The sequence below is a fragment of the Caenorhabditis remanei genome, chromosome II (assembly GCF_010183535.1).
Source record: "Caenorhabditis remanei strain PX506 chromosome II, whole genome shotgun sequence".
Classification (NCBI taxonomy): Eukaryota; Metazoa; Nematoda; class Chromadorea; order Rhabditida; family Rhabditidae; genus Caenorhabditis; species Caenorhabditis remanei.
Window position 1 is genome coordinate 12,208,227 of NC_071329.1, and position 17,412 is coordinate 12,225,638.

General features: G+C 37.7%; 9 protein-coding genes across 9 annotated transcripts; 3 read left to right on the forward strand and 6 right to left on the reverse strand.

Annotated features, from left to right (window-relative positions):
• Nucleotides 1-3: 3 nt before the first annotated feature.
• GCK72_006334 (uncharacterized protein) lies at nt 4-314 on the reverse strand (the record flags this gene model as incomplete). The annotated part of the gene is made up of 2 exons (XM_003113388.2): nt 4-156; nt 210-314. The coding sequence occupies 2 exons, from the start codon at nt 312-314 to the stop codon at nt 4-6; spliced, it is 258 nt and encodes an 85-aa protein (XP_003113436.2).
• Nucleotides 315-729: 415 nt separating this feature from the next.
• Nucleotides 730-1,029, reverse strand: GCK72_006335 (uncharacterized protein; the record flags this gene model as incomplete). The annotated part of the gene is made up of 2 exons (XM_003113775.2): nt 730-845; nt 894-1,029. The coding sequence occupies 2 exons, from the start codon at nt 1,027-1,029 to the stop codon at nt 730-732; spliced, it is 252 nt and encodes an 83-aa protein (XP_003113823.2).
• Nucleotides 1,030-2,043: 1,014 nt separating this feature from the next.
• GCK72_006336 (uncharacterized protein) lies at nt 2,044-3,673 on the forward strand (the record flags this gene model as incomplete). The annotated part of the gene is made up of 7 exons (XM_053725583.1): nt 2,044-2,062; nt 2,106-2,218; nt 2,582-2,673; nt 2,971-3,208; nt 3,254-3,341; nt 3,391-3,505; nt 3,553-3,673. 7 exons carry the CDS (start codon nt 2,044-2,046, stop codon nt 3,671-3,673), a joined length of 786 nt encoding a protein of 261 aa, XP_053589777.1.
• Nucleotides 3,674-3,815: 142 nt separating this feature from the next.
• On the reverse strand, nt 3,816-4,654 carry GCK72_006337 (uncharacterized protein; the record flags this gene model as incomplete). Its single annotated transcript, XM_003113546.2, has 4 exons — nt 3,816-3,991; nt 4,040-4,198; nt 4,254-4,445; nt 4,495-4,654. The coding sequence occupies 4 exons, from the start codon at nt 4,652-4,654 to the stop codon at nt 3,816-3,818; spliced, it is 687 nt and encodes a 228-aa protein (XP_003113594.1).
• Nucleotides 4,655-5,789: 1,135 nt separating this feature from the next.
• On the reverse strand, nt 5,790-6,909 carry GCK72_006338 (uncharacterized protein; the record flags this gene model as incomplete). The annotated part of the gene is made up of 2 exons (XM_003113670.2): nt 5,790-5,904; nt 5,957-6,909. 2 exons carry the CDS (start codon nt 6,907-6,909, stop codon nt 5,790-5,792), a joined length of 1,068 nt encoding a protein of 355 aa, XP_003113718.2.
• An 840-nt stretch (nt 6,910-7,749) lies between these two features.
• Nucleotides 7,750-8,957, reverse strand: GCK72_006339 (uncharacterized protein; the record flags this gene model as incomplete). The annotated part of the gene is made up of 5 exons (XM_053725584.1): nt 7,750-7,925; nt 8,098-8,265; nt 8,351-8,518; nt 8,565-8,744; nt 8,792-8,957. The coding sequence occupies 5 exons, from the start codon at nt 8,955-8,957 to the stop codon at nt 7,750-7,752; spliced, it is 858 nt and encodes a 285-aa protein (XP_053589778.1).
• Nucleotides 8,958-9,996: 1,039 nt separating this feature from the next.
• Nucleotides 9,997-10,412, reverse strand: GCK72_006340 (uncharacterized protein; the record flags this gene model as incomplete). Its single annotated transcript, XM_053725585.1, has 2 exons — nt 9,997-10,184; nt 10,238-10,412. 2 exons carry the CDS (start codon nt 10,410-10,412, stop codon nt 9,997-9,999), a joined length of 363 nt encoding a protein of 120 aa, XP_053589779.1.
• Nucleotides 10,413-12,519: 2,107 nt separating this feature from the next.
• On the forward strand, nt 12,520-13,310 carry GCK72_006341 (uncharacterized protein; the record flags this gene model as incomplete). Its single annotated transcript, XM_003113422.2, has 4 exons — nt 12,520-12,570; nt 12,617-12,725; nt 12,773-12,852; nt 13,119-13,310. The coding sequence occupies 4 exons, from the start codon at nt 12,520-12,522 to the stop codon at nt 13,308-13,310; spliced, it is 432 nt and encodes a 143-aa protein (XP_003113470.1).
• Nucleotides 13,311-13,928: 618 nt separating this feature from the next.
• On the forward strand, nt 13,929-17,064 carry GCK72_006342 (uncharacterized protein; the record flags this gene model as incomplete). Its single annotated transcript, XM_053725586.1, has 9 exons — nt 13,929-14,055; nt 14,122-14,409; nt 14,455-14,712; nt 14,762-15,627; nt 15,675-15,713; nt 16,077-16,256; nt 16,306-16,663; nt 16,716-16,845; nt 16,896-17,064. 9 exons carry the CDS (start codon nt 13,929-13,931, stop codon nt 17,062-17,064), a joined length of 2,415 nt encoding a protein of 804 aa, XP_053589780.1.
• Nucleotides 17,065-17,412: the final 348 nt, after the last annotated feature.

Below are 17,412 nucleotides of genomic sequence, written 5' to 3' on the forward strand. Positions count from 1 at the left end.
TTCCTAATAAATATACTTACGATAGTCACACCACGAGAACAGTTGCTTATCCGTACATCCATGAGAACAGCAGTCGAGAGCCTTCAAAACTTCTGTTTGGATCTTTCCTCCGTTACACAAAAAGGCAACTCGACGGTTAAGAGATTCACCACATGTCTAAAATTGTTATAATTTCATATTAAAGGTATATTTAAATATGAATGACTTACACGATAGACATGATGTTTGTTGTCATGTGGTTGGAAGAAATTATCAGTGAACGCCGTTGTCGAACTCATAAGAACAATCAGAGAAATGAGTAGAAGGAATCTCATTCTTTCAGAATCAGGAAACCGTTTCTTGAGAAATCCAAAAAAGACTGGTAATATCCCGTTTTCTTTCTTGTTTATATAGCGCCATACTACTTAGAATACTATAATTTTGAGTTAGTCAGTGGGCGGCATTTTGACGGAAAACAATACGAACCGACGAATAACAAGAAATTGAATTAGACGTTCATTCGTAGCTTTGATTACGGAGGAAAAATACAAAAATGTCAGAAAAACGTCAGCAATTTCGAAAAATAACAGAGAGACTGTTTTGAATAACAACCTCTTTTTTGATATTGGAACAGTGATCAATTTTGTGTAGAAACCAAGGAATGGTACTGTAACAAGGTCGACTCTCAAAAATTCATTTCAAAAAAGAATGGTTGGAAAATGAAAAGAAACGGTTGACAAGAACATTCTTTCATTCCGTGTAATTCCCATGACGCTCGAATTTGTGTGGTTTCATTGTGCAGAACATTTTGAGATGAGCTTTCGAACAATGAGCGGAGCAACACTTTGAGAGAAGATGAATCACTTCTAAAAACAATAAATTATCCTTTATCCTTTCTCTTCAAAATGACTCACTCTCTTCCGATATTCCATGTCTGCAGAGTTTTGTTATCTTCGAAATGAATTTCGCTTCACAATTGATGGACTCCGAATCGACAGAATTGATTACAATAAGAAAAGATAGAACCACAAGTTTCAAGTTGAGAAGCATGACTTATGATGAAGAAAACTGAAAAAGGGTTTGTTTGGTTTTTATGCTCGAAAACGCTAATCAGATGAGTTATACGGAAATCGTAGTTTTCTGATTAGAACACACTCCGAAAAATCAGCAGAATTTTCTGAGTTTTCCGTTTGAATAAGCAATAAAGGCGTCACCGGAAACATGTGAAGAGATTATTTCAGCCAAAGAGCTTAGAGATTAATGCACAATTTCAGTTAGTTTCTAATCCTACAAGATGATGAATTCGCTTAGAACATGACTCATTTTGAATTAGTCAGATTGAAACTGCTGAAATTTCAGATTTAGAGTCTCAAAAGATCAATGCTTATGAAGGTTACAGTAGCGCCAGTTTTACTCAGTTCTGAATATTTTCGAAAACAAATCTCTTCGATTTACATTTTGTCTTGTGACTGGCTAATGAGAATAATCAGTGAGAGACTTCAAAATCAAAATGAGAAAAGCGTAAATATCTTTTTGATGGGAGGAAAAGATTTTTTGTAAGAATGTCAGAAGTGTATGAATCAGCTGAATCTGAAAATAAATGAATAAGAATAGTGTTGAACAATGAATGTTTCCAGATAATATATATCAGCTGTTGCGGACACAAATCTTTATTAGTCATCACCCATGTCACTGAAAACTGAAAACCAAGCGGAGTAGAGAATCCGAATTTGATCATTTTCATTGGAACGGTTTTCGAGTAGAACCAAACATTCAGATGGTATTGAAATGTTTAAGAGCTCTTCGTGGAAAATCTAAACGCAGTTCCTAAACCAGAATGTGTCTAGCAATTTATGTCCAAAGTATTCACTAGAAATTGTTTCATTGTAAACCAAACCTTTTTTCCTAATAAAAACATTCACGCACTATCTTTAACTATAAAGTGCCCCTGATTCACGCGTAAGCATTCTAATAAACGATTAAACTCAATATCAAATGATTTTCACTTTTCTCTTTTTTTCACCATCACTTTTATTCATTTCGTTTATTTTTCACCGTTGAGACATGGGAACGGTATGTAAAGGTGAGTCCGATTTTTCATCGAAATCATATGATTCTTTTCTCAGATAATAGTGAGAATCAAGTCACTGAAGCCGTTGAACTGAGAACTGGATACCGCATCCTGGACTATAAAGTTGTCCGATTCATTGCGAGAGGAGCATTCGGAGCAGTTTATCAGGTGATCTTTTCAGAGGAATTCATCTCTTTTTAGAAGAAGTGAGTAATTTCTATTAGTGCAAAAGCACTTTCTTCCATGCTCCATATCTTTTACGCGCGTCACCATGGAGAAAAATGTAGCGTTTGCGTCGACACACTTTGCACACTAGCATAAATATTTCAGTCGAATCCAACAATGTATTCCTGAATCTTCCCTATTTGCTGTCCCTATTTCAATTCTCAAGTTACAGAAGAAATCAGGGAAAATCAACAAAAGTTCATTTTTCCAGATTCTTCTGTGCCTGGAGATATTGAAAACATTTTTTTAAAAACGGATTGAAAATATTTTTGTTCCAAAAAACTCTGAAACTAACTAGAATTCCAGGTCGATCATATAAACACTCTTCCGTTCGCTCTGAAACTAGAGAGTAACAATGCGGAGACAAGAAATCTGAAAATGGAAGCTGTTGTTTTGAGGTTGTTTCCTCTCTCAAAATCACCGATAATCCCATTTCAGAACCCTTTTACCACTTCGTTCTCCCTACTTCTGTCGTCTTTTCTTTTGTGGAAAAACGGAAAAGTTCAACTTTATCATCATGACTCTTGTTGGGAAGAATCTGAATGAATTACGGTCGAATTGTCCGAAGCAGAGATTCTCTCGCTCTTCAGGTCTTCAGATTGGTATTCAGATGGTCGATGTTGTTCAACAACTCCATTCTGTCGGGTATTTTCAAACTATATTCTTCTTTTTGGATTCAGAAATATTCAATTCAGATTCATTCACCGTGACATCAAACCAGCCAACTTCTGTATGAGTCTAGAGAATCCACGTCAACTCGTTATGGTTGATTTCGGAATGTGTCGGAAATACGTGAATGACGGAGGAGAATTGAGACATCCTAGATGGTATGTGACTGGATTGAAAGGAACTGTTCGGTATGCTCCGCTTGCTGCTCACCATGGAAGAGACTCGGCACGGAAGGACGATTTGGAATCTCTCTTTTATGTTTTGGTAATGAAAACAATGAGACGGTGTTGGCGATTCAAATTGTTTCAGGTTGAACTGTTAGTTGGAACTCTTCCTTGGATGACAATGGATGATCCAGTACACGTGGAACATTCAAAACAAGTGGCAAGAACAGTTGGTAAGACAACAGACTGGAAAAAGAATCACTCTCAAAAAGCACTTTTCAGGTCTTCGTGATTTTCTGTCTGGATGCTCCAAACAACTCGTTCATATTCTTTTGTACATTGACAATCTTCGTTTCTACGATGCACCGGATTATGCTATGATTCGAGGACTTCTCCAGTAAATCTCTACAATTTCTCGATTCGTATTCTGATTTTTGATTTCAGTTCTGCACTTGAGAGCTATCCACATGACACAGCTTTCGAATGGGAAGAAGAAATGAGAAGTGAGAGAAGAAAATCAGAGTATTTGAGATCAAAAGAGGAAGTTGAATTGGAAGATGGATGACGATGAACCTATTGAATTTTTAGAATAAAAGAGTTCTTTGAATTCAAAAAATACAGAAATTAAATATTTTTATTGCCACTACTGGTGTTGATCTCTCACAGAAAAAAAGAGAGTCGTACTACGCGATTGTAGAGAATTATTCTTATCCGACAGTGCAATAACCGCATGTTCTTGGGCACTGTTGTCTCATCAAAGTGAGGTAAACTGAGTTATTGCAGAGACCAGCTCTAGCTGGGCAATCACTGGTTCCCGTGCTTGGATTAGTCAAGTCAGCGCATGTGGTCGTGGTACGAGTAGTAGTGACCACAGTTCCAGTACCTGGAATCAGAAAAAGTCAGTGAATGTTTAGTCGCAGAATGGGTTTACAGTATCCACAGGTTCTTGGGCATTGTTGTCTCATCAAAGTGAGGTAGGCGGAGTTGAAACAGTATCCTGACATTCTTGCGCAGTCACTTGTTCCCGTTGAAGGATTCGTCAAATCAACGCAAGTTGTGGATGTAGCAGTGGTTGTGGCAGTTGCGGTACCTGAAAGCATGCGCCAATTTTGAGAAGTTCTCTTTGATTGGCTCCCCCAACTTACAGTATCCACAAGTTCTTGGGCACTGTTGTCTCATCAAAGTGAGGTAGACGGAGTTGAAACAGTATCCTGCCATTCTTGTGCAATCACTTGTTCCAGTAGAAGGATTTGTCAAATCAACACAAGTTGTAGTGGTGACACCAGTTCTAGTTGTGGTGACAGCGGCGGCGGTTGTGGTTGTGGTTGTTGTGATGGCTGAAAATGTATAATGTGAAAAACAAACCAGACAAAAAGAAATTCTCACTGAAAAGGTCTCCATTTGGACAGCATCCCTGTCCTGGAATAATTGTAGTTCCTGGTGGACAACTTCCATTGAGATCTGGAAGTGGAGCTGAATTACAGCCAAGATTTTGTTGAATTGAGACGCCAATAGCAGTGGCAATAACTAAAAGTTGGAACATCATAGTGTTTCTGAAAGAATGAAAAATCAGGAATGATTTGAAATGAAAACGTTGTCAACTATACAGTAATCTGCAGATGTACACAACTGTGAACGAGTGGCCTTTTAAACCAAACTCAAGCAAACATAACACTTTGCTAGTTTTTCATGTTTGAGCAGCGAATGATAGTTTTGAAACGATGAAAAATGAGCATCTGTATCAACACATATTCAGTGGGAGTTTATTCGAAATTCGAGCAAAGTTTGGAGCACAAATTCCTGATGTACTTGTTGGGAAAAAAGGAAACGATTGAAAATAATAAGAATGTTTCTTTGGTTCGCTATGAGGACTACATGTTGAAAAATCACGAGAATCGAATCCAGATTCAGGTGCAATATCCACAAGTCTTTGGACACTGTTGTTTCATCAAAGTCAAATAAGCAGAGTTGGTACAGTAGCCAGTTTATGAATTGACGAGATCGGCACAAGTGGAAGATGACGACGAAGAGGATGAAGAGGAGGAGGATGTGCCTGGAAATAAAGAAATGTCTGCTTTCTGTAATTATCTCTACTTGAGTTGGCCAAGTCAACGCATGTGGTTGTGGAACGAGTAGTTGTGACAACTGTTCCTGTCCTTGGAATCCGCAAGTTCTTGCGCATTGTTTTCTCATCAGATATGTTTGGTTGGTACAGAGACAAGCTCTAGATGGGCAGTCACTTGTTGAAGTATGTTCCAGCTGAAGATCTTATTAATACTTTCTGACACTGATTCTCGGCTGGAAACTCGTTCTCATTAGGTCCTACTCGGAATCTTCTTCATTAGGGAATATCTATTAGCTCTGAAACTAATTGACACAAATTTAATCTGCTGTATTCATTCCCTATTTGCGAGAGTCACCATCTGTCACCCTGGGATCTCTCAAGCTCTCCAGAGTCCGAGCCGTAAAAAATCGAATCGATCTCTCAGTTTTTCGTCAGCATCATGCGCTATCATTTCAAAAATCAATAGAGTTGCCCATAAAACTTTATTAAAAGAAACAACGACTGAAAAAACTGAGCAAAAAATAAATTCATATAAATATTCCAAGTGATAATAAAAAATTATATAAACATTTAATAATGTATCATCAAGATCCACATCTCAATCTGACAAATCCAGTCAAGCAGGCACAACTTTCATAATGAGAAGCCATTTCTTGTGCTCTTGATGTCTTGGATCAGTTTTGTAAAAGATTCTGAGCTTGGAGCCGTTTCCCATTGCGATAGAAGCACTGCTGAAAAAACGTTTCGATTAAACTTTGACAGAAACATGAATCCAAAGCGTACCTCTTTTTTGTTCTTCCATTAAACTTTTCCCTAACTTGATTCAGTAGGTTCTTGATTCGTTCTTCTTGAAAAATTTTGAACGATCGATAGGTGCCAATAGGGAATACTTCTGTGACAATATTTTCAGCAAAAGCTAGAAGCTCCTCATTAGAGAAATCTCGAGACCAACTGTATTTGAAGCACACAGCTGTGTTTTTCAAATTCAATAGATCAGTGATATCATCTGGTAACTCTCCTTCCAGAATAAGCTGTCGGGCACTTGTTAAAGTGGAGTGTGCAAAATGATCGGCTTCGTAACAAGAACCGTGAATGATGAGTGAAGCAAGAGGATAACTTGATTCATCGATCAAATTTTTCAGAGCTTCGAGTCGTTTAATTCGTTTTTCTCCAAGTCTCAGATTTCGTATTCGGATATTCAATCCTTCTGGAATTCGGAGCACGAAGTTTATATTATTGAGGGAAAACTTGTTAACTTGAACTATCGAGTTCCGGCCTCCAAACAATTTCCCACACAATTTTCTCATTGCTTCGTGCAACTTGAATGTGTACGGATACCGCTCGATTCGTTTTTCCTGGCCGTCTTCACTTTGAATTGTGAGCTGAATGAGAGGTATGAAAGGGAGGGCTTTATTGTTTTGTCTGCAGTCGAAAGGTTGAAGACAGTAGCGCAACTTAGTAATGAATGTTTTTAGTGTGCAAGTTGACATTTCCTTGAGATCGGCAAGTTTCAGTTCTAGTGCCTCCGGAGTCAGTTCTTGGATAATTGGACCACGCATTGCTATCAATTCGTCGTCAGTGAACACGATGGTCATCATTGGAAATGGAAATCCTTGCCCTCCTTCCGGACGTCTTGCCAATGCGATTTGATAAATCTCCAAATGCCTCTCATAGAAACGTCTCAATCTCTCATTTCTTTGCTCGGATGCCCAAGGAAACGTAGGAGGAGAAGGCATAAAATGGTTGTTTACATCATTCATGTCATCAAAAACAACTTCTCCTGGGGCTACGTCAGTCCTATTAAATGGAACTCGAAAGCCGTACTGATCGAGATCATCTAACAAGGAACCATCATTGTTCTCTCTTTGGAAGGGATCGAGAATTTTTTCACCTTGATGGAAGTCTCTATAGATGCTCAGAAAATAAGAAGTTTTGTTGACTCTAAATCCGAGATCAGCAAAATCAATATACCTAATTCGGAGAGGTACAGCTTTTTCCGCGAAAAAAATGTCTGGTATGCTTTTGGATAGGCAAAATCTGAAAAAAGCACGTAACACACATTTGTGGAGGAGTGAATTTACCTTTTGTTAGCGTCCATATATTGTAGAACAGTTCTTAGACTATCATACTGCAACCGTGTGAAAGACATAATGCTTGCAGAATAGGGTAGACAAGGAAAACACTGAAGACAATAATCGATATCGCCGGATGAGGGGAAAAAGAGAGAAGAACAGCGTCAAGTGAGCAGAGTCGGTAGGATGTGTGTATATGGTTAGACAAATAGTAATGGAGGTAATCTATTTAATTGGAGAGTACTGGTTGTCACGTTCATTAGGGTGGCAATGCAAATCATATACATATGTAGATTCTTGTTGCAGAGTATTAGCACGTCATTATTCATGATTTGGTTCGAATGACTGTAACTGGCTATAGAATCGCTTTTGAAACATTTTGAAATTCTTTACCGGATTTTCTTCCAGCCGGAAATAAGAGAAAACTATTGAAAATAATAAGAATGTTTATTGGATCACTAGAGGACTACATGTTAAAAAATCTCACGAGAATTGAATCCAGATTCAGGTGCAATATCCACAAGTCTTCGGACATTGTTGTTTCATCAAAGTCAAATAAGCAGAGTTGGTACAGTAGGAAGCCATACTAGCACAGTTGCTTACTCCAGTTGATGAATTGACGAGGTCAGCACAAGTGGAAGACGAAGAAGACGAAGAGGATGAAGAAGAGGAGGATGTACCTGGAAATGTAAAAATGTTTGTTTGCTGTAATTATTTCTTGACCTTTGTAAAAAATATAATTCCTTGTCATTTTAGTATTTGATTTCTTACAGTTAGCTGTTTTCGATGAAAACCATAAATGATTCTCTTGAAATTCTTCTGAATACATTGTAGTCTCTTGTATTTACTTACAGTATCCACAAGTCTTTGGACATTGCTGTTTCATCAAAGTCAAATAAGCAGAATTAGTGCAATACGATGCCATTCCTGGACAATCACTGACTCCAGTTGATGAATTGACGAGGTCGACACAAGTAGAAGATGAAGACGTAGATGTGGTTGTTGCAGATGACGAAGTGCCTGAAATTGAATTCACGAATCTTATTTACACTCAAATCATTGTCAATGCCAATTTGAAGATTCATTTTGATATTCAGATACTTACAGTAACCACAGGTTTTTGGACACTGAGTTTTCATCACAGTCAAGTAAACAGAATTAGTACAGTAAGACACCATTCCTGGACAATCACTGACTCCTGTCGATGGATTCGTGAGGTCCACACAAGTTGAAGAAGACGTTGAAGCAGTTGTTGTGGCAGATGATGATGTACCTGAGAAATAGAGTATTTACTTTTCCAGTTTCAAACTTCAACTCACAATATCCACACGTTTTTGGGCATTGTTGTTTCATCAGAGAAAGGTAGACAGCGTTGGTACAGTAAGACGCCATTCCAGGACAATCGCTAACTCCTGTCGATGGATTTGTTAGGTCTACACAAGTCGAAGCGGTTGTTTCAGATGCTGTAGTTGTTGTTGTGGCAGCGGTTGTAGTAATAGCTGAAATCGAAGAAAAATATTTATGAGTGAAAGCTTTTCAGTCTTACTGTAGGTATCAGCATCTGGGCAGCATCCACTATCCGTAATATAAGTGAAGTCGTCTGGACAAGCACCGTTCAAATCTGGCTGTGGAGTGGAAGTACATCCGTAACTTTGTTGAGAAGAATATACAGTCAGAAATGCCAAATAAATTAGGAAACTGAATGAAAGCATGCTTAGAATACTGTTAATCCAATCTGATCAGCTCCTTTTAAACGTCAACCTGGCAAACATGAAACTTTTTATTTTTCTCATCCGGTGCTTTTTTTATTTGAGCAGAAGTGAAGCAAAGTTCCGCATCATTTCTGAAAAAGGGACACAGATTGACAGTTTTATTAATCATGATCATTGCTCTTTCTCGAGACAATTGAAAACTGTTCAAATCCTGATTTCTGCCAGTGGTTTTCATTACAAAAAATGTAGAATTTCAATGCAAAAAGTGTTTTCATGTGAATTCGAACAAGGGCGCCGAAAGCGCGACACCCCTATTCAGAAACAAATAAAAAATATTTAAAACGTGAAAAACTAATTTCACGTTTCTTTGAAAAAATAAAAGAAGAAAAAAATTGAATTAATGACGTGACCTTCCCGTAATGATGCAACTCACGTGCCTTGTTGGCTTTTTGATTGCCAACTCATCAGAAAAACAAAAAGTTGTTTTTTTTTTAATTCGCCTTCTCCAGGTATCTCCAAATTGGTTCTACTCCAGGTATGGTTCTTTTTCGCTTCTCTTTTTTTCCATCACCTTCCTGGATTTATCCAGAGTTCCGATCTCGCGATTTTATTCCCTTTTCAGTACTCTGGGGTTCCGATCTCGCGATTTTATTCCCTTTTTCAGTACTCTTGGGTTCCGATCTCGCGATTTTATTCCCTTTTTCAGTACTCTGGGGTTCCGATCTCGCGATTTTATTCCCTTTTTCAGTACTCTGGGGTTCCGATCTCGCGATTTTATTCCCTTTTCAGTACTCTGGGGTTCCGATCTCGCGATTTTATTCCTTTCTTCCATTACTTGTTTTTCATTTGTTTGACCTAATGATGGTTCTTTAATATAAACGTCTTTGTGTCCCAGGTTTGGAATAATCACTGTAAGTAATAATAAACTTTTGTAATTTAAATATTTATTTGTTCATATATTTCACTACTTCCGGAGTTAACAATGCATAAATTTTAAATAAATATGAACCCATTAAATAAATTCTTTTTGGTCGATAAATTATCCGGAGGTGCAGAATCCGCAAGTTCTTGGGCACTGAACTCTCATCAATGGAATGTAGATTGTGTTGGTACAGTAAGCGCGAAGTCTGGTACAGTCGCTGGTTCCAGTCGCAGCATTTGTTCTATCAACACATGTGGATGAAACAGTTGTTGTAGTGACAGAAGTGACTGTTGAAGAAGAGGAACCTGAAGTTGAATTTGTTTTTGATGAATGAACTCTTATACGAAATAAAACTTACAGAATCCGCATGTTTTTGGACATTGAGTTCTCATCAAAGGCAAATAGATTGAGTTGTTACAGAGAGAAACTCTTGCTGGGCAGTCACTTGTTCCAGTATTTGGGTTGGTTAAGTCAACGCAAGCCCAGGAAACAGAGCACAAGACAGTCAGAACGACTATGGTAATTGGTTGCATGTTGAAAGTTGACAAAGTGATTCAGTGAAATGGAATGAATTGAAACAATTTAGAATGATAACTTTGCAAATCTCCTTTTATAATGAGTCCTCCAACAGACGCAAATATTTGAACAGAAGGCCCTTTTTGTCTCTTATTGGAGACTATCTTTCAAACTTCCAGCACATTTTGTTCAACTAATTTATTGTTTGAATAAAATTTTAATTATTTGATTAAATGAAACAAAGTGCAAGCGATCGGAGATTACATTCGGAAATCACTGGCAGAAATTGAGATGACTGAACTTTTCTTTTGTAGATTTCTAGAAGCAATGCAAGCAGGTTGGATGTCATTGTTGCATATAAGCATTACTAGTCTGAAAACTAGGAATTTATAGAAACTAGAACCTTCTGAAAAGTTCGAACCCATCGAAAAGTGCGAAAAATGCCATAGACGGAAGAGCAACAATGATATCTCCAAATGATCCAGAATTGAGAGATGAGATGAGAAAAACGTCGATAATGAAGAGGATGGATTGCACCATGCACTTAAAAATTTCCGATAAATCATTTCAGGTTCTAATACTCTCTATGTTTTTGTCTTTGGAAGTTTTATTGTCTTTGGACCTATTTGCGAACACGCCAATATAGTCTCAGCTATCTTGCACTAATCCTGCCTCACGTCATCCAGTTCATTGCCCTTTCATGTAACTCTTTCTCTTTTTTCAAATTGACTCACCTGAATAAACATTCTAGCGTTTCTCTGCTTCCTACGAGATGCATTTCGGCATGAGAAACTCACCGATTTCTGGAAAACAAACGTTTTTTTCGATTTATCGCATTTCATTGTTTCAAATTGTTTGCATAATAAATGGAAGTGCAAACTCACAGCTCCTCCACAACAAATAATAAGGAAACTAATAACATTCAACATATTCGAAATCATCATCAGAACAAAAGCACAATACAATTGAAGTTGGTAATTTGAAACGTGGCAATCATCGGCATATCGGAATGTTAGAGATTCAGATGAGAAGAAACAAGTACATTCTGTATGTTTAATAGACTCGTTGTATGTTTTTTCTGGAATTCACTCTGACCTGGATATCCTAAGAGTGTCCAAATGATGGCTGAGAACCAGGAAGTGAAAACACCGAGGGCAATTAAATCTGAATTTTTCCGTTTGACACTTCCAACAAAACAAATTGTCGCAAATCGGTTCAACGATAAGAAGCATTGAGTTAAGTTTCCTGTGAAATGGTCTTCTTGATTAAGGTAAACTCTTTTTAAAGTTTGATACCTTGAATATAAAGTCCAAAAAGTAAAAACTGGCTTAATATCATATTGAAATAGTCAGAAAGAAGATTCTCTTTTCTGAAATTGAAATATTTTTTCCTGGGAAGAAAACTCTGGAAAACTAACACAAAGACCGCTGGAACAAGCCAAAAGAATACCAAAGAGCAAATCAAAATATTCGAAAACGATTTTGAAATTGAAAAGATAAAAAATCCACCACGAAACCGGATACCAAACATGAATCCAGAAGCAATGTAGGCATTTATAGCGCCTCCCACAAAACTTATCTGAAAGTAATCGGAGAGTTCGGATCGGTCTCTAGAGAATTCAACTGATTACCATAAGAAGTAAAACGGCTGTCCACGTTCTCTCATGTGGTTGAATTTCAGTAGTTGAATTAAATTGGAAATACATTAATTCTCTCTGAAAAATGCTCTCTTAGAAATGTAGTTATATTTGAATAAGAAAAAGTTGTAATTCTTCAACGAAGTGGAAATATAAGCGGAATGATTTTTCAGAAGGCGTGGTTACTGATATCTCTTTATGTGATATTTGTCATATTCAGCTACAAAAAAGTCATTGTTCCGGAAAATTGGATATTGAGCAGCGTAATTGTTTACTAGATCACTGCACAAGTCTTGAGAGATCAGATGTGGGAGGAGATTAAATTTAAATTTCGGTATCAATGACTTTTCTTGTTGAAAAATGAAATTTAAACTGCCGCTAATTAAAAAGAATCGTGGAAACTCGGCCACTAGTCCGTGTAGTCCACGTGGACAATACATTTCCAGCATTTTCTTCAAAGCTGCCAGCATTCTCAAAATTTCAACACGATGGAGCCAGAATCAATTTTGGATTTTCGTACGGAAAATGAAGATATATTAGTAAGTTCATTTCCAAACAGTATGTATGCATTTATTCTACTTCTAGGCTGCCCGTGCCCGCTCAGTAACCCGGGAGAATCAAATCCAACTGGCTATTGTTCTTGTCGGATCAGAGAATCCGAAAGAAGTTGAAGAAGGTGCAGCAATTTTAGAAGGTTTGTGATTTTTGAGAAATAAATTATATTAAATTTAATGTTCTCAGAGATCGTCAAGGACACAATTCACAGTGAAGATTCCAGAGTATGCGTTCACTATCTGGCGCTCGCTCATGCTCGTCTTCAGGTAGTTGGAACTTTTTTAATACTTTTAAAATCTCTAGACATTGCAACACAAACATTTTCCGTACGTTTTGATGGGTTTCTAATCGATCAAACTGAAAATCAATTAGATGCAGCATAATGTGACTCAAAACTTATGAAACCCGCGCCTCATAGCACAAAACCGCATTTTCGTTCGTGCTGAACGACTTTCTGGTCACTCTTCACTAGTTTTGAACTAGAAAGTTCAAAAAGTCGGTTTGTATTCATCTAAAAATACTTAGTTTTCAGAATTATGACAAATCAGTGAGACTTCTTGATGCTTTGCTCCGTACCGAACCATCGAACATGCAAGCAACTGAGCTTCGAAGAGTTGTGGAAAAGAAAATGAAACGAGAAGGACTTCTCGGATTGGGACTACTTGGAGGAGCCGCCGCTTTGATCGGAGGAATCGTCATTGCTAGCTTCGCACTCAAAAAATGAAATACTCAATAACATGTCAAAAGCCTAATTTATTCGTTCTAAGAATTCCGCTTGCTCCAGAATTCTTCAATCAAACATCACTTTTCTTGTCTGTATAAATGGAGACCAATAAATTATGTGTAAATCAGATTTTATAATAATCACCTTGTTTTCGTCTCCACCCGTTCTCTTCCGCGTTGAGTCACAAGTCAGAATTCCAATTGATTAAATTTTCAATTGCGTTCGTGGATTTCATACTGACGCAACCGAAAATGATTCCGAAAAAGAGGGATTTTCGTTTTCTGCAGACTTCAAGACTACATTGTAGCCTGTTTAATAATTCAGAGGATCTTATATTCAACCCCAATAGTTTCATTATCAACCATGCGGAAATGATATCAACACCATCGACATCCACTAATTTCAACAACAGAATAACAGTGGCTCTCCGGCTCAAAATCAACAAATACAGTATTTCTGCGTCTCTTCATCCAACACACTCTTTTATTTGTCTTCAGCTGTCAGCCTGTCATCAACCCGCGCGGCCTTGTTTGGTTCCGTCTTCTCTTTTGACCAGAAGAGAGCATTTCTCAGATAAACTCATTAGACTTCACTTTTCATTTCATTCATATTCAAACGATGGATAGAAGAAGAGATCCTCGATATAAACAGCAAGAACCAGCTCATCATTATGATGATCGATATAATGCAACTTATGATAATTATGATTACGAAGAGGATTACGGTAATCAGTATGCGAACACAGGTTAGTTGTTTTCTGGTCAATTTTAGGTCTAACATGATGGAACCTATAATTTCCTCTTTTTTCCAGTTCCACATCATCACCATCCTCATCCACACGCTCATCCACATCATCCAGAAGATCATGGATATGATGATGAAGACGACCATTGGGGCAATCAAAGAGATCAGCATGACTTTTATGATACCGTACCCGCTACGAATCTTCCACCCGTGAAGCCAATGGGTCCTCCCAAAAATCTTGCTCGTGTTCAAATTTCCACTTCAATGGCACCAATGGAACCAGAAAATGTGGCGATTCCACAGGCTCCGCCCCCACCAAGATTCGGTCCAACTGGTGGGTACAACAATAATAATGGTTCGTTGACTTTCTAATTATCAATTAAAAGCTCAAGAATTTTAGATAGAAAGACTCCAGTCTCAAAATATGGAAATATGGCAACAACTGATTTGAAGAATAGAAGAGAAACTTCTGATGTTCATATTCGATTTGACCCTGCAGCGAAACGAGATTTCCCACCAAAGCAGACAGCATTTATTGATGGATTCAGAAATGGAGACACTTCTGTTCCAGCTGGAAAGAAAAAAGAAACTGGAGGTCAAACTACAAATACAATCCGCTCAATTATCAATAATTTGAAAAGTGGAGGAACGGAGAAACGTTAGTAAACTTCCACAAAAACCACTAATCTTGAAAATTGAATTTTCAGAAGAAGACACGATTCCACGTAGTCGTGTCTCCACAAATCCATTCATGAGAGCCAATCAACAACAGCAGCAACAACAACAACATCTACATTCACAGAATCATAATACATCTCGTTTTGAGGCTAAAAACACTTCCAAAAATGTAGCAGAAGTTGTTGAGAAGATGAATAATGGAGACTGGCCTATTCAAATTGAAGATGAAGAATCTATTACTCCTCCATTGGATCCGAAACGTGGACATCAACAACAATCAGACAAAGCACGTCAATGGGAAACTCTTCATCGAAAGAAAGATGAAAAAAGAAGTATTCTGGAAGACATTCCTCATCTGACAGGAACTCCGCCAGCACCTCCACTTCCAGTTCAACAGCCACCTCCTTCTTCTCAAATACCTCAGAAACAACAACATCCACAGATGCAAAAACAACAAAGTAGAGAAGAAAATGATAAAATGTCAGATAAAAGTCACGAAGAAGAGCATACAAGTGTTTCAACGGACTCTGCTCTCTGCTCTGAAAGTTCGGAAATTCGTGGACCATCTCCATACAAGCTTCCATTTGATTCACAGAAACCTGGAGAATTGGCCGAGGAAGCTGAGAAACTTCTGTTTTATTTCAAAACTCATAAGGAAGTTTTGAATTATTTGGGAATCGGATTGACAGATCGACTGTGGAAACATATTCAAAAACTTCCGAATTTCGAGACATCAATCCGTGTTTTTAAGAAACAAGAAGAGATATCTGCATCCAAACCCCCTCCAGCTCCACCAATCAATCAAATCATTGCTCCCCCCTCTACCGTATCTTCAAATGTTCCTCCTGCTCCAAAAATTACTATAAGTCAATCATTTGCTCCACAAGATCGAAAGGTATGTATCTATTTCTGACCTTTAAATATGAAAGATTTTAATTTCAGAGCCCCATCGGACACTCTCACAATCGCAGTGTTTCCCAGGTTGCTGCTCGTTACTATTCTTAAACTTTTTTAAAAATTATTTTCCACTCTTTTCTTTCTTTTTTTCTTCTTCCTCTATTTCAGATTCGTATTGTAAGTGTGTGTGTGTGTGCTGTGTTGTCTCTCTATCTTTTTTGGGTTATCATAAGTTTCTATGAAGTTGGAATAAAGTTTAAAAATCTAGTAGAGACAGCAGCACACATTGACATACAAACAATCTGAGAAGGGAAGGAGTGTAAATAGAAATGAGAGAAAAGTCTGAAAACTCTAATCAATTTCTAGAGATGCGTAGTTAAAATCCAAACATCTTTCAAAAGTTTATTCACGAGATAGAACACGAAAATTTCAATGTTATATGTTCAGAATGAAGAGCTGTCTCCTCAACCGAATGGTTTCGGGAATGATGAGAGCAGATTCACCAAAAATCTAGAGAGTTCTACTGGAAATAACAGAGGAGACAGATCAAACAATGGTGGAAGATTCGTGAAGAAATCAGCAGCTGCCCTGATTGCAAAGAAACAAGGAATGCAATCGGAGGATCCGGTAAATTTTCTAGACTTCATTCTAGACTTCAACCAATCAATTGTTTCAGAATTCTGCGACTGAAATAATCGATCCTCGAATTGCTGAAGAAATCAAAAATCTACGCGACCGAGAAGAAGAACTAAAAAGAAGTCGTTCTGAGCTGGCACTTGTCACTAGTCCGCCTCCAAGTTCATATCAAATGAGTCCAAAGAAAACAAGTCCAGGAAGCAATATGAGAAGTGCTCAGTCATACGATCATTTGGATAACTCGATTCGTTCACCAATCGAAAGATCTCATTCTTCTCATAATGTATATCATATGAAAAATGCAATGAATGGCGGAGACTCTTCCCCATATCATCTTGGAGGTGCGTATGGAAATGCGAATTATGGATCAATGCCAAGAGCACAGCATAGAAAAGAAGGTGAGTGATAGCTAGAGAAATGAGTAATTTTGAGATTTCAAATGAGTTTCAGGATCGTATCACCCTCAAATGCATGAACATCGAACCCATGACGGTGGATATCGGCAATCTCGAAACGGCGAATTTTTTCGTCAGACACCAGCCGCTTCTGAGACGACGAACGCCGGTTGGCAGAAATCCGCGTAAGCTCCCCAGACAACTGAATAATCTTTCTCCAACTTCTTTTTTTAAGTGCGTCTTTCGAAACGAAGCCTTCCGTCGCAATTCATTCAGGCCTACAGCTTCCAACCGCCAACATTTCAATTTCATCTTATCAGCAAAGATCCAGCGACAAGTATCAGAATCCCAAGTCAATGTACGGTACAAAACAACACGACGCGCATCGTAAAATTGGGCTCTAGACGATGGTTTTTGAAGAAGAGAAGAACGATTTCAAAGAGAGAAGAGTCTTTTAAAAAGAGTCTTAATAAGAGTACTGTCCGGTTTTCTGAAACTGTCACCAGCATTTTCTAGTTTTTTATTTCACTTTCACTGTTTTTTTGTTTCATTTTTGGAAATTTCAATAATTCTGGTTCTCCAGAAACAACAGATATTTCCAATGTCTCTTCTCCCTTATATTTTTCATTTCAGATTTATTTCATCTTATAAAAAATGTATAGTTCTATATAATCAATCAAATATAATATCACCTGTATTTTCACGAGAACAATCTGAACATGAGAATAATAATAATTATGAGTATATGAATA